The sequence below is a fragment of the Procambarus clarkii genome, chromosome 74, assembly GCF_040958095.1.
Source record: "Procambarus clarkii isolate CNS0578487 chromosome 74, FALCON_Pclarkii_2.0, whole genome shotgun sequence".
Taxonomy (NCBI): domain Eukaryota; kingdom Metazoa; phylum Arthropoda; class Malacostraca; order Decapoda; family Cambaridae; genus Procambarus; species Procambarus clarkii.
The window spans coordinates 7,596,598-7,608,858 of record NC_091223.1 but is presented as its reverse complement, the minus strand read 5'-3'; the positions used below and the strand labels follow the sequence as shown (position 1 = coordinate 7,608,858).

The 12,261-nt window shown below is 41.3% G+C and overlaps 1 protein-coding gene across 8 annotated transcripts in view; it reads right to left on the bottom strand.

Annotated features, from left to right (window-relative positions):
- Positions 1–12,261, bottom strand: part of LOC123767304 (uncharacterized) — a 166,605-nt gene that overhangs the window by 135,692 nt on the left and 18,652 nt on the right. For all 8 annotated transcript variants that reach the window (XM_069312910.1, XM_069312909.1, XM_069312911.1 and 5 more), the window contains one exon: positions 7,561–7,645. In XM_069312910.1, coding sequence (XP_069169011.1) covers positions 7,561–7,645 — 85 coding nt within the window. The remainder of the gene's footprint in view (positions 1–7,560; positions 7,646–12,261) is intronic.

The following is a 12,261-nucleotide window of genomic DNA, read 5'->3' as shown; positions in this document are numbered from 1 at the left end:
CAGTAGCCTTCTACTCGAAGAAGTTCGTAAAATACCAGCGGGCCTACAGCACCGTTGAGAAGGAGGCATTGGCGCTAGTTATGGCCCTGAAGCACTTTGATGTGTACGTGGGAGGAGGGGCGAGACCTGTCCTAGTATTCACCGATCACAACCCTCTCACATTTTTATACAAGATGAAGAATTCCAACCAACGTCTAACTAGGTGGGCGTTGTTACTGCAAGAATACCGGCTGGAAATCAAACACATCAAGGGGAAGGACAACGTAGTAGCGGATGCCCTATCCCGCATACACTAAACAGACATGACTCTTATTTTAAGGGGAGGGGTATGTGACGGTGTTCCCCCCCTTATAATTCTCCCACGCCTGCAGTAAGAGTCATGTCTACTTTTCCCAAGCGTTCTCTACGTTGCAGGCTACAATTTGATACATGGGAGAGAGTGAAGTGTTCTCGGAGAGCCGAGAAATTTGTGAAATAGTGATATTTTGGCCTGTGGTATAGGCCCTTTAGGGAGCCAAGATGGCGCTTACCTCCCTGATCTCCCGCCAAAACCGTGTGACGTCAGTGGCACCGGATTGGTCACCGGCAGCAGTGTGGCACCGGGAGCCAATGAAAACCTCCCATAGTAAAAGTGACGTCACGAAGGAAGGGGGTCCGGCCAGCGCGCCGGGCTGGCGCCAGCAGTCAGACACGACACGTCATAGAGGTCGGGCGTGCGACGAGTGGTCCTGTCAGTCGGACAGTTATTCCAGCTCCCGTGGATTTACGCGTCACCGGAATTCCGCCAGTACTCTGAGAAGTCTTCCCTAGTTCATGTGTTGAACCAGAAGAGGGAATTGACGGTTATTTGAGCAACAAGTGCTCCAGTCAGGTCCTGTGCCAGTAGCAGTGAAGCCGTGCAGTGACGTATGTGGCGTCTATGGCAATTCACCAGTTCGTGACAGCGTAGTGGCAGACAGAGCCACTGGGTAGCTGAGGAAGAGAGGACTATTTGGGGAAACCGAACGACTGTAGCTGAGACGTAGGCGATAGCCGTTGCTGGGAGAAGACGACGGCAAGGAGACCGACTCCAACCTTCAAGAAGTCAAGAAGGAGGACGGACCTGCAGTGAGGAGGCACGGAGACGACGCGCTAAACGGTGGGACGACGAGAGGCTCTGGTAGGACACGACGACGTGTAGTGTGGGGGCGTTCCCGACACGAGGACCAGGAGCTACATCTCGACTCTCATCGGAGGATAGGGTGAAGTAGGTGGTTCTAGTTCCCTCCCCATTCCCCTTTAGTTAGCTATATTATTTGGCTATATTATCTAGCCTGAAGATTTTATATGTCGTGAGCAAGTCTCACCTATGTCACGGTAAAGCACCAGTGTGCTAGACAGTACTATCAAGAGTACTTGTAATATTCATGTTGATTATTGGTGTGTACAGGCACCAGGAACCAGTGATAAATTTACTGTGTTGTGTATATCTTTCTATAGATTTTGATATGAACATATAGTGGTAAATTATATATAATATTATGCCAGTATTTGGAGGTTAGGCTATGTGCCCAGAAACTATTTATTTTCCATGTATTGATGATTGATTTGTATACCATATATATGCCTATGTTCATTCAGTGAATAATCATTTGTGAGTACAGTGAATTATTGCGTTATCGCCCACGAGAGAAAGTATTGAAAACTCCAGTGTTAATAGTTCTTAATATATTGCTGAGTGAAGAACGATGTAAAGCCATTACAGTGAATCATTATAGCATTGATTGTAGAAAAGACTGTTTGAGCCTGAGGAAAGTGTAACTAAGTAATTCGGTTTATTTGTGCCAATATCGAGTGTGCGAGTTTCTAGTAATATTGGAGAGTTTAAAGAAACCGCGTGCGTGAATCTAGCAAACAAGCAAATTTCGCGCGGAGAGACCATTGCGATCAGCTGTTCTTGACACTTGATGAGGAGGGGGAGGTGTTGCCACCTAATGATCGCGGACTATTCGTGGGAACTTCCGGCCGCGTCAGGATTTGCTGATTTATTTGTTGTTGTTTGGCTTTGTGACATCTTTCATACATTTTAAGTAAAATACAAAACTCTCTTTGTGTTTTTATCATCCCCTCCATTGATCTTGTGGCTATACTATACCTGTAAGCATAGAGTGATAACAATAAGTACCTGCCTGATTCCTGATCTTTGAGTGTGACCTTGCCAAGGCTACCACTGAATACACCAGTCCACTGATGGTGTTACTGGCCACCTAAAAACACCAGTTGGCGATCTTGTGGATAACCGTAGAGCCCTATTGTTGGGGAGGGCACACGACAGTCGATATGCACGAGTCGTGTTCTCACTCTTTCTTAATTAGAGGCCGTTAAGATTGACTGGGAGACTCTCCTGGCGTGCAGTGGCGCCGTGAGGATCGAGGGAAGACCCGCAGGGCTACGGTGAGTTACCTTGAGCATAACTATTGCTCACCCCAGAGCAAGGGTAGAGAATAATAGAGAGGTGAAACCCCAACAATATATATATATATATATATATATATATATATATATATATATATATATATATATATATATATATATATATATATGTCGTACCTAGTAGCCAGAACGCACTTCTCGGCCTACTATGCAAGGCCCGATTTGCCTAATAAGCCAAGTTTTCCTGAATTAATATATTTTCTCTAATTTTTTTCTTATGAAATGATAAAGCTACCTATTTCATTATGTATGAGCTCAATTTTTTTTTATTGGAGTTAAAATTAACGTAGATATATGACCGAACCTAACCAACACTACCTAACCTAACCTAACCTATATTTATAGGTAAGGTTAGGTTAGGTAGCCAAAAAAAGCTAGGTTAGGTTAGGTTAGGTAGGTTAGGTAGACGAAAAAACATTAATTCATGAAAACTTGGCTTATTAGGCAAATCGGGCCATGAATAGTAGGCTGAGAAGTGCGTTCTAGCTATTAGGTACGACATATATATATATATATATATATATATATATATATATATATATATATATATATATATATATATATATATATATATATATATATATATATATATATATGTCGTACCTAATAGCCAGAACGCACTTCTGAGCCTACTATTCAAGGCCCGATTTGCCTAATAAGCCAAGTTTTCATGAATTAATGTTTTTTCGTCTACCTAACCTTCCTAACCTAACCTAACCTAGCTTTTTTTGGCTACCTAACCTAACCTTACCTATAAATATAGGTTAGGTTAGGTTAGGTAGGGTTGGTTAGGTTTGGTCATATATCTACGTTAATTTTAACTCCAATAAAAAAAAATTGACCTCATACATAGAGAAAAGGGTTGCTTTATCATTTCATAAGAAAAAAATTATAGTAAATATATTAATTCAGGAAAACTTGGCTTATTAGGCAAATCGGGCCTTGAATAGTAGGCTGAGAAGTGAGTTCTGGCTACTAGGTACGACATATATATATATATATATATATATATATATGTCGTACCTAGTAGCCAGAACTCACTTCTCAGCCTACTATGCAAGGCCCAATTTGCCTAATAAGCCAAGTTTTCATGAATTAATTGTTTTTCGACTACCTAACCTACCTAACCTAACCTAACCTAACTTTTTCCATTACCTAACCTAACCTAACCTATAAAGATAGGTTAGGTTAGGTTAGGTAGGGTTGGTTAGGTTTGGTCATATATCTACGTTAATTTAAACTCCAATAAAAAAAAATTGACCTCATACATAATGAAATGGTTAGATTTATCATTTCATAAGAAAAAAATTAGAGAAAATATATTAATTCAGGAAAACTTGGCTTATTAGGCAAATCGGGCCTTGCATAGTAGGCCGATAAGTGCATTCTGGCTATTAGGTACGACATATATATATATATATATATATATATATATATATATGTCGTACCTAGTAGCCAGAACGCACGTTTCAGCCTACTATGCAAGGCCCGATTTGCCTAATAAGCCAAGTTTTCATGAATTAATTGCTTTTTGACTACCTAACCTACCTAACCTACCTAACCTAACCTAACCTAACCTAACTTTTTCGGCTACCTAACCTAGCCTATAAAGATTGGTTAGGTTAGGTTAGGTAGGGTTGGTTAGGTTTGATCATATATCTACGTTAATTTTAACTATAATTAAAAAAAATTGACCTCATACGTAATGAAATGGGAAGCTTTATCATTTCATAAGAAAAAAATGAGAGAAAATATATTAATTCAGGAAAACTTGCCTTATTTAGCAAATCGGGCCTTGCATAGTAGGCTGAGAAGTGCGTTCTGGCTACTAGGTACGACATATATATATATATATATATATATATATATATATATATATATATATATATATATATATATATATATATATATATATATATATATATATATATGTCGTACCTAGTAGCCAGAACTCACTTCTCAGCCTACTATGCGAGGCCCGATTTGCCTAATAAGCCAAGTTTTACTGAATTAATATATTTTCTCTAATTTTTTTCTTATGAAATGATAAAGCTACCCATTTCATTATGTATGAGGTCAATTTTTTTTTATTGAGTTAAAATTAACGTAGATATATGACCGAACCTAACCAACCCTACCTAACCTAACCTAACCTATCTTTATAGGTTAGGTTAGGTTAGGTAGCCGAAAACGTTAGGTTAGGTTAGGTTAGGTAGGTTAGGTTGTCGAAAAAACATTAATTCATGAAAACTAGGCTTATTAGGCAAATTGGGCCTTGCATAGTAGGCTGAGAAGTGAGTTCTGGCTACTAGGTACGACATATATATATATATATATATATATATATATATGTCGTACCTAGTAGCCAGAATGCCCTTCTCAGCCTACTATGCAAGGCCCGATTTGCCTAATGAGCCAAGTTTTCATGAATTAATGGTTTTTAGACTACATAACCTAACTAACCTAAACTAACCTAACTTTTTCGGCAACCTAACCTAACCTAACCAATAAAGATAGGTTAGGTTAGGTTAGGTAGGGTTGGTTAGGTTCGGTCATATACCTACGTTAATTTCAACTCCAATAAAAAAAATTGACCTCATACATAATGAAATGGGCAGCTTTATCGTTTCATAAGAAAAACATTAGAGAAAATATATTTATTCAGGAAAACTTGGCTTATTAGGCAAATCGGGCCTAATACATATATATACATCCACACCGCCGCGAACTCCCGCACTGTGTTGTGAGCCCGACAGAAGGACGGACCCCACCGACCCTGGCCAGCCTGGTGAGCACTGGTCACAAAGCCCCAGCTGGGAGACAGCGTGTCCGTGAACACATCGAGCGAGGGCTCAGGTAGGCGCCAAGTCACTGAACCCTGAAAAACCCAAAAAGGAAGCCGGCGACGCAGCAACCGATGTAAAGCTCTCGGAGGCCGAACCCAGCGGTCGCGTGAGAGGCGGAAGGAACGTCCCCGAACGAACCAGAACAGCCGACGAAGCAACACCCGACCAGGCGGGAAGACCATGGCAAAGTTCAGGCCCTCGCACAAACCCTCGAGCAACCACTGCATGACCCGGAAGCCCCTCAGAAACTGAAAAAGGCGGGAACGCAGGCGAAGCAGAGCCACCGGAGGTGGAGACTAGTAAGCGGTCCGAGCATCCCACACAAGACCCAGTCAAGACCGAACCTGAGAGGGAACCAGATGGGACTTCCACCAGTTCATCAAGAACCCGAACCTGGCGAGCTGGGAAAAAAGCAAATCTGTGGCGAGCAGACAAACGAACCGGCTGGGAGCCCACGTGGTTTGAATCATACGCTCTACCTATAAGATCCCCGAGCCGCATTGTGCACCACCTGTCGAGTTCCTACAGGTGCTTTGCGCAGTGCTATGGTTATTAACATCTTTTCAACATCAAGTTTTCGTGTTCTTTGTTTCATGATTGTTGATACACCTTTTGCCACTTTATCACACACCCCAGGAACAAATGATGCAGATATGAAAGAGCTTAAGGTGAGCAGGGGATGGTTTGAGAAATTTAGAATAAGAAGTGGTATTCATAGTGTTGTGAGAGTTGTAAGTGTTGTGTGTTATGAGTTGGTGGAGGAACACAGTGAAGAACTGACTACCGAAGAACTCCTAGCCCTTCACAATGAACAGCAACAAGAGGCAGCTGAGGAAATGTCTTCAGGGGAGGAGAAGGCAGTACAGAATGTCCCTTCCTCAACAATTAGGAAGTGGTGCAGACTGAAGGAAGAAATGCAAACTTTTGTTGAAACAACTCACCCAGAGCACGCTGTAGTAGGTCGTTGCCATAATATTTTTAGTAACACTGTGATGCCTCACTACAGACAACTGTTACTACATAGTGAAAAACAAGCCTCTATGGATAGATCTTTTGTGAGAAAAACAAGCAGTGAGCCCAACCTGTTCTCTTACAAATTATGTCTGAATTTGGCAATTTATCCGTATGGCCAAAAATGGACGTAATTTGAAAATTAAAAAAAAAAAAAATTTTTGGATTTTTTTCGAAAACTATAAGTTAAGGGTCGTCTGGTAAATTAGGAGGGCAGGAAATTCTCCTAAAGTTTCAAAACCTCATGAAAAAGGTTAATTGAAAGTTTCCTCTCCGAACCTTTCTGAGTAAGCCAGAGGACTCAAACAGAAAACAGAACAGTACCTCACTTCGTGAGCAATTTCATTTCAAATTATGTCTATTTTTGGCCATAGTGCGAATACGAGCAAAAAGCGATGTTATTTTTAAGAGGACTGGTTGGTGAGCCACAAGCATGTCCTAGTGGTATGCAGGCAAAACGTACCAGAGAGAATACCCCAGAGAAGTCATCACTGCCTGATATTATAATATAAGGGGACCTTCCAAACACTAACATCTCTCCTCCTCCCCCTCTCCTCACCGTCTTCCATACGCCAACAAGAGTCATCAATAAAGGTAAGCAATAACTTGTACATACTTTAGTACTAAATATTTGGGTGAATTAGGTATAAAATTGTCTTTGAAGTCAATATTTTTGGGAGTGTGGAACAGATTAATTCAATTTCCATTAATTCTAATGGGGAAATTCGCTTCGGTTTACAAATTTTCGGGTTACAAACCGTCTCATGGAACAGATTAAATTCGTAAATGGAGGTACCACTCTATGTTCAAATACCCCCAAAAAACAAAAAACACTAAAATTCTTAAGAAAGAATTCAAGCGGGATTGAATTCAAGAATTCAAGTCACCGTGCCACCATGCGCTACGTCGGCCATACGCGTATCAACAAACTACGTTACCCGAGAAAAATTTCGTAACCTGATTCGGATTTTACAAAGAAATTGCGTTCATGACCCGAAAAGTTTGTAAAGAGGGGCATTCGTAAGCTGAGGTGTCACTGTATCAAAAACTAAGTGCTGTATGTTCGAATTCGTTACTATTGATGATCGTCACAATAGGTACTAAACACGAGGATGGGTTATATGCTCTCTATATATATATGTATTTATGAATACAAACTATTATTATTATTATTATTATTAAAACAATACAGGCACAGTTAATCACATGCATTTGATGGTGACAAACTTACATGGGTGACTGAATAACAAAAGGAAGCAGTGTTTGTAGAGAAGACTCAATCCGACTCATCACCGACTCAACAAAGTGACTTAACTCTGAAAACACAAAAAATAATGTTCTATAATACAGTACATTATAATAAATAAAATTTCATCTTAAAGCAATACTATAATTTTCATAATTACACTTTTATTAATATTTCTCCTATGAAAAAATTTGTAGGAGCAGTGATGAGAGTTCGAACCTATGCCGTGGGTGTTCCCATCACACGTCCAAGTCAATTAGGCCATGACATAGTCAAGAAGATTACATCCTGGAGTTCTACTGAGCTCACAAGGGTTTCCTCAGGCTTCCACTGAAACAGGACCAGAATTTTAACACAATCCCTTCATCCACTCTGGCTCTGTCATCCTGGAATGTTCTACTGCTGATGCTCCTCTTTCAATACACAGAGTAATCACACTAACGTGATGTGTCGATGAGAAAATCCGTGGGAGACGTGATGAGAGTTAGAACCTATGTGGTGGGTGTTCCCATGCACACGACCTAGTCAACAATGCCACGACAGTCAAAATGATTGCAACTTGGAGTTCTACTCAAATTCATATTCAAATGTTTATTCAGGTAAAGTACATACATACAAGGTGTGATACAAACATTGATGGATTTGTAGTCAGAGCTAGCACATACAATGCTTAAAGCCACTATTACGCAAAGCGTTTCGGGCAGGAAAAACACTACGACTAAAACTTAATACTAATTCAGATTAAATTATAAATTGTGTTGAGAAAAAAAAAAAAAAGGGGGAACATGGCAGAAAAATAACAAATATACAAGTTGGTCGACAAACAGCATTGTTTAAAATGGCAGACATGGGTTGATATTTAGGGTAAGGTAGGTTACATGGAGTTAATTTGGTAGTGCTTACTTTTTATCTTAAACTGGTTGGGAGAGGTACAGTCTTTAACATGACTGGGAAGGTCATTCCACATTCTGGGTCCCTAGATTTGTAGAGCTTTTCTAGTTTGATTAAGTCGTACTCTTGGAATATCAAATAGGTATTTGTTTCTGGTGTCGTGCTCATGGGTTCTGTTACAACCTTCTAGGAAGCTTTTAAGGTCAGGACTGCCATTACAGTTTAGCATTTTATGTATATAAAATACACATGAGAGGATGTGCAGTGACTTAATATCTAACATATTCAGAGATTTGAGTAGGGGTACCGAGTGATGTCTGGGGCCAGAGTTGGATATTGTCCTAATAGCAGCTTTTGTGTTGAGTAATTAGAGGACATAAATGATTTGGGTAGTAGAACACCAAGCACAAATACCATAGTTGAGATAAGGATAGATGAGGGAATAATAGAGCGTCACCAGGGCAGCGCGAGATACATAATATCTGATCTTAGAAAGAATGCCAACAGTTTTTGAAACTTTTTTTGATATATTTAGAATGTGTCCCTGGAAATTCAGCTTGTGGTCAATGAGAACGCCAAGGAATTGGCCCTGTACTTTGTTACAAATTTGGGTATTGTTTATCCTGAGATTTATTTGATTTGAGGATTTGAGCTGAGCTGAGGAAACCAGAGGAAACTGAGGAAACTGAGCTCAGGAAACCCTTGTGAGCTCAGGAAACCCTTGTGAGCTCAGGAAACCCTTGTGAGCTCAGGAAACCCTTGTGAGCTCAGGAAACCTTTGTGAGCTCAGGAAACCCTTGTGAGCTCAGGAAACCTTTGTGAGCTCAGGAAACCCTTGTGAGCTCAGGAAACCCTTGTGAGCTCAGGAAACCCTTGTGAGCTCAGGAAACCCTTGTGAGCTCAGGAAACCTTTGTGAGCTCAGGAAACCCTTGTGAGCTCAGGAAACCCTTGAGAGCTCAGGAAACCTTTGTGAGCTCAGGAAACCCTTGTGAACTCAGGAAACCCTTGTGAGCTCAGGAAACCCTTGTGAGCTCAGGAAACCCTTGTGAGCTCAGTAGAACTCCAGATTGCAAAACGTTTGACCATGTCGTGGCCTAGTTACAAGGGCATGCGTGTGGGAACACCCACCACATAAGTTTGAACCCGTCATCACGACTTCTATGGATTTTCTCATTGACACATCACCTAAGTGTGATTTCTCTCTGTGTATCTTCTATTCTTATCTATTTGTGTCTCCATTTCCGTTGTTTAATTTATCCTTTTTTCTTTTTGTTTTTCTCTTTCCATTTCTGCTTACTTCATTCAGCTCCTATTGGGCCTTCTAAAATTCCTTTCATTCTTAGATTTTAATGTTAGCTCGGTTTCATCCTTTACTTCTCCCTATGATGAGATTACTAATGCTTCTAGAAAAAGATTTCAGTACAATATATATTTTGTTCTTATTTTTTGTGCAGCAACATATAGGCTGCCACAGTAAGACATAGGCAGCCAAAGAAAAACGTAGGTAGCAACAGTAAGAGATTGGCAGCTATAGTGAGACGTAGGCAGTCCAGTGAGACGTAGGAAGCAACAGTAAGACATATGCAGCAACAGTAAGATGTAAGCATCCGTAGTAAGATAGGCAGCCACAGTAGGACATAGACTGTCACAGTAAGACATAGACGGTCACAGTAAGACATAGGCAACTACAGCAAGACATTGGCAGCCGCAGTTAGACATAGGTAGCCACAGCAAGACCTTACACTGCCACAGTGAGACATAGGCTGCCAGAGTAAGACATAGGCTGCCACAGTGAGACATAGGCAGCCACTGTAAGACATGGGCAGCTACTGTAAGATATGGACAGCCACTGTAAGACATGGGCAGCCACTGTGAGACGTAGGCAACCACATTGTGATGTAGGCAGCCACAGTAAGACACTGTTGTTGGGAGCGGGGTGGGGGCTGTTAGTTGTGTCCCATAATACGTGAAGGTGTAGATAATTTGTAAAGAAACAGTCAAGAAATAAGTGAAAGTGAATGAAAATCCTGGGCTATTTAAGTTGTTCTTCAACTACAACAGAACAACAACAACGAAGATGGCACACACCACAGGGGAGGGCACACCAACAAATGTATATTTTGAAGGATTCTCAGAACAAGATATAATGAAAGGTGGTTTTCTTGGTAGGTTAGTAATATGGAGAACATAAAAAAGAATTATGAAAAAAGGTAATTAAATTAGAACAGGACAATGAAGGTCTCAAGATCAAGTCTTTATACAGTCTCCGTGGTGTAAGACACTCGCCTGGCGTTCCGCGAGCGCTATGTCATGGGTTCGTATCCTGGCCGGGGAGGATTTACTGGGCGCAATTCCTTAACTGTAGCCTCTATTTAACGCAACAGTAAAATGTGTACATGGATCAAAAAACGATTCTTCGCGGCGGGGATCGTATTCCAGGGACCTGCCCGAAACACTACGTGTACTAGTGGCTGTACAAGAATGTAACAACTCTTGTATATATCTCAAAAAAAAAAAAAAAAAGTTTTATAATTTAAAAGGTAGTATTTTCCAGCAAGATAAGGAAATTACCAGTTTGACTGATGAGGTAAGGATACAGGAGGCACACATCAAGGAACTAGTTAAAGATAATGAGGCATGAAAAGTGAAGAAAAATTAATTTGGAGTGGGAAGGTTGGATGAGGTTGGAAAATGGAAATTCAGAAATGTATTTGAAGAAATAAATAAGAAAACAAACTCATATTGTGAACAACTACAAGGAACCCTGAGCGCTAGCATGCAGTTAGGCAAGGAAATGCAAGGAGAAACTTCATTGACAACTTACTTAGAGAAGGTTATTAATCACTAAACTGTGCAACGCGCCTACAAGCGCTCGACGAGGGTTGCTCAACGCGCCTCCGGGTATTTATATATATAGCATTCCATTCAAAACTGGTGTGCGGTGACGCGGGGTACAAAATGGATGCCTGGGCCCCCCAGTGATCAACCGCCATCTTGAAAAAAAATCCCAGCATGTCTCACGGCCATAGGGAGCCTCAGTTTCAAAGCTGCAACCATGTCTGATGCATCGTCTACGAGCTCCCGCTTTACAGTCACCCACGGTCATGGAAAACTGCTCTCTGAGGAGAAAATACGCGACATTTTGTATGTTGACGGTGCTATGGATGATGACTTAGACTATGATCCAGAGAAAAACCTTACACAGAGGTCTGATATGAGTGAGGGAGAGAATGAGGTGGATGAGGTTGCGAGTGTGTACTGTACGGTACACGCGAATCGCCGGCCTGCTTCGCCGCCCTGGGTCACCACCGTTATCATCACCATCACAATGTGTGTCCCCCGACGCAAGTTTATTCAGTGATAGTACTTGTGATGAATCTTTCTCGGGCTTCAGTGACAGGCTCCGATACAAGTAGTGTGGACGACCCGAATACGAACATCGCGGGTGTTATAATGCGGGGTTTGCTGCCTCAGCAACATGTCGCGGCAGGCGGCAGCGTGTCACGCAGCAACAGGACAATGACGACAGTGACACCTCTACATCAGGTGCTCGTGGTTGGCCTACGATATGTAAATCAGCCTCATCCTAACATACCCACACACAGCTCCAGCACCAGACGACGTAACCGTGTTTTTGGTGCTCGTGTTGGTGTTGGCCGTGGTGTTGGCACCAAAACATACCCCCGGGTGTACTTGTGTGGGAGGATTGTGCCACATTTGTTCCACAAATACCAAAGTTTGATGGTACCAATGTTGGTGTGACACCATTATTCCCCTATACAGGTGAGGATATG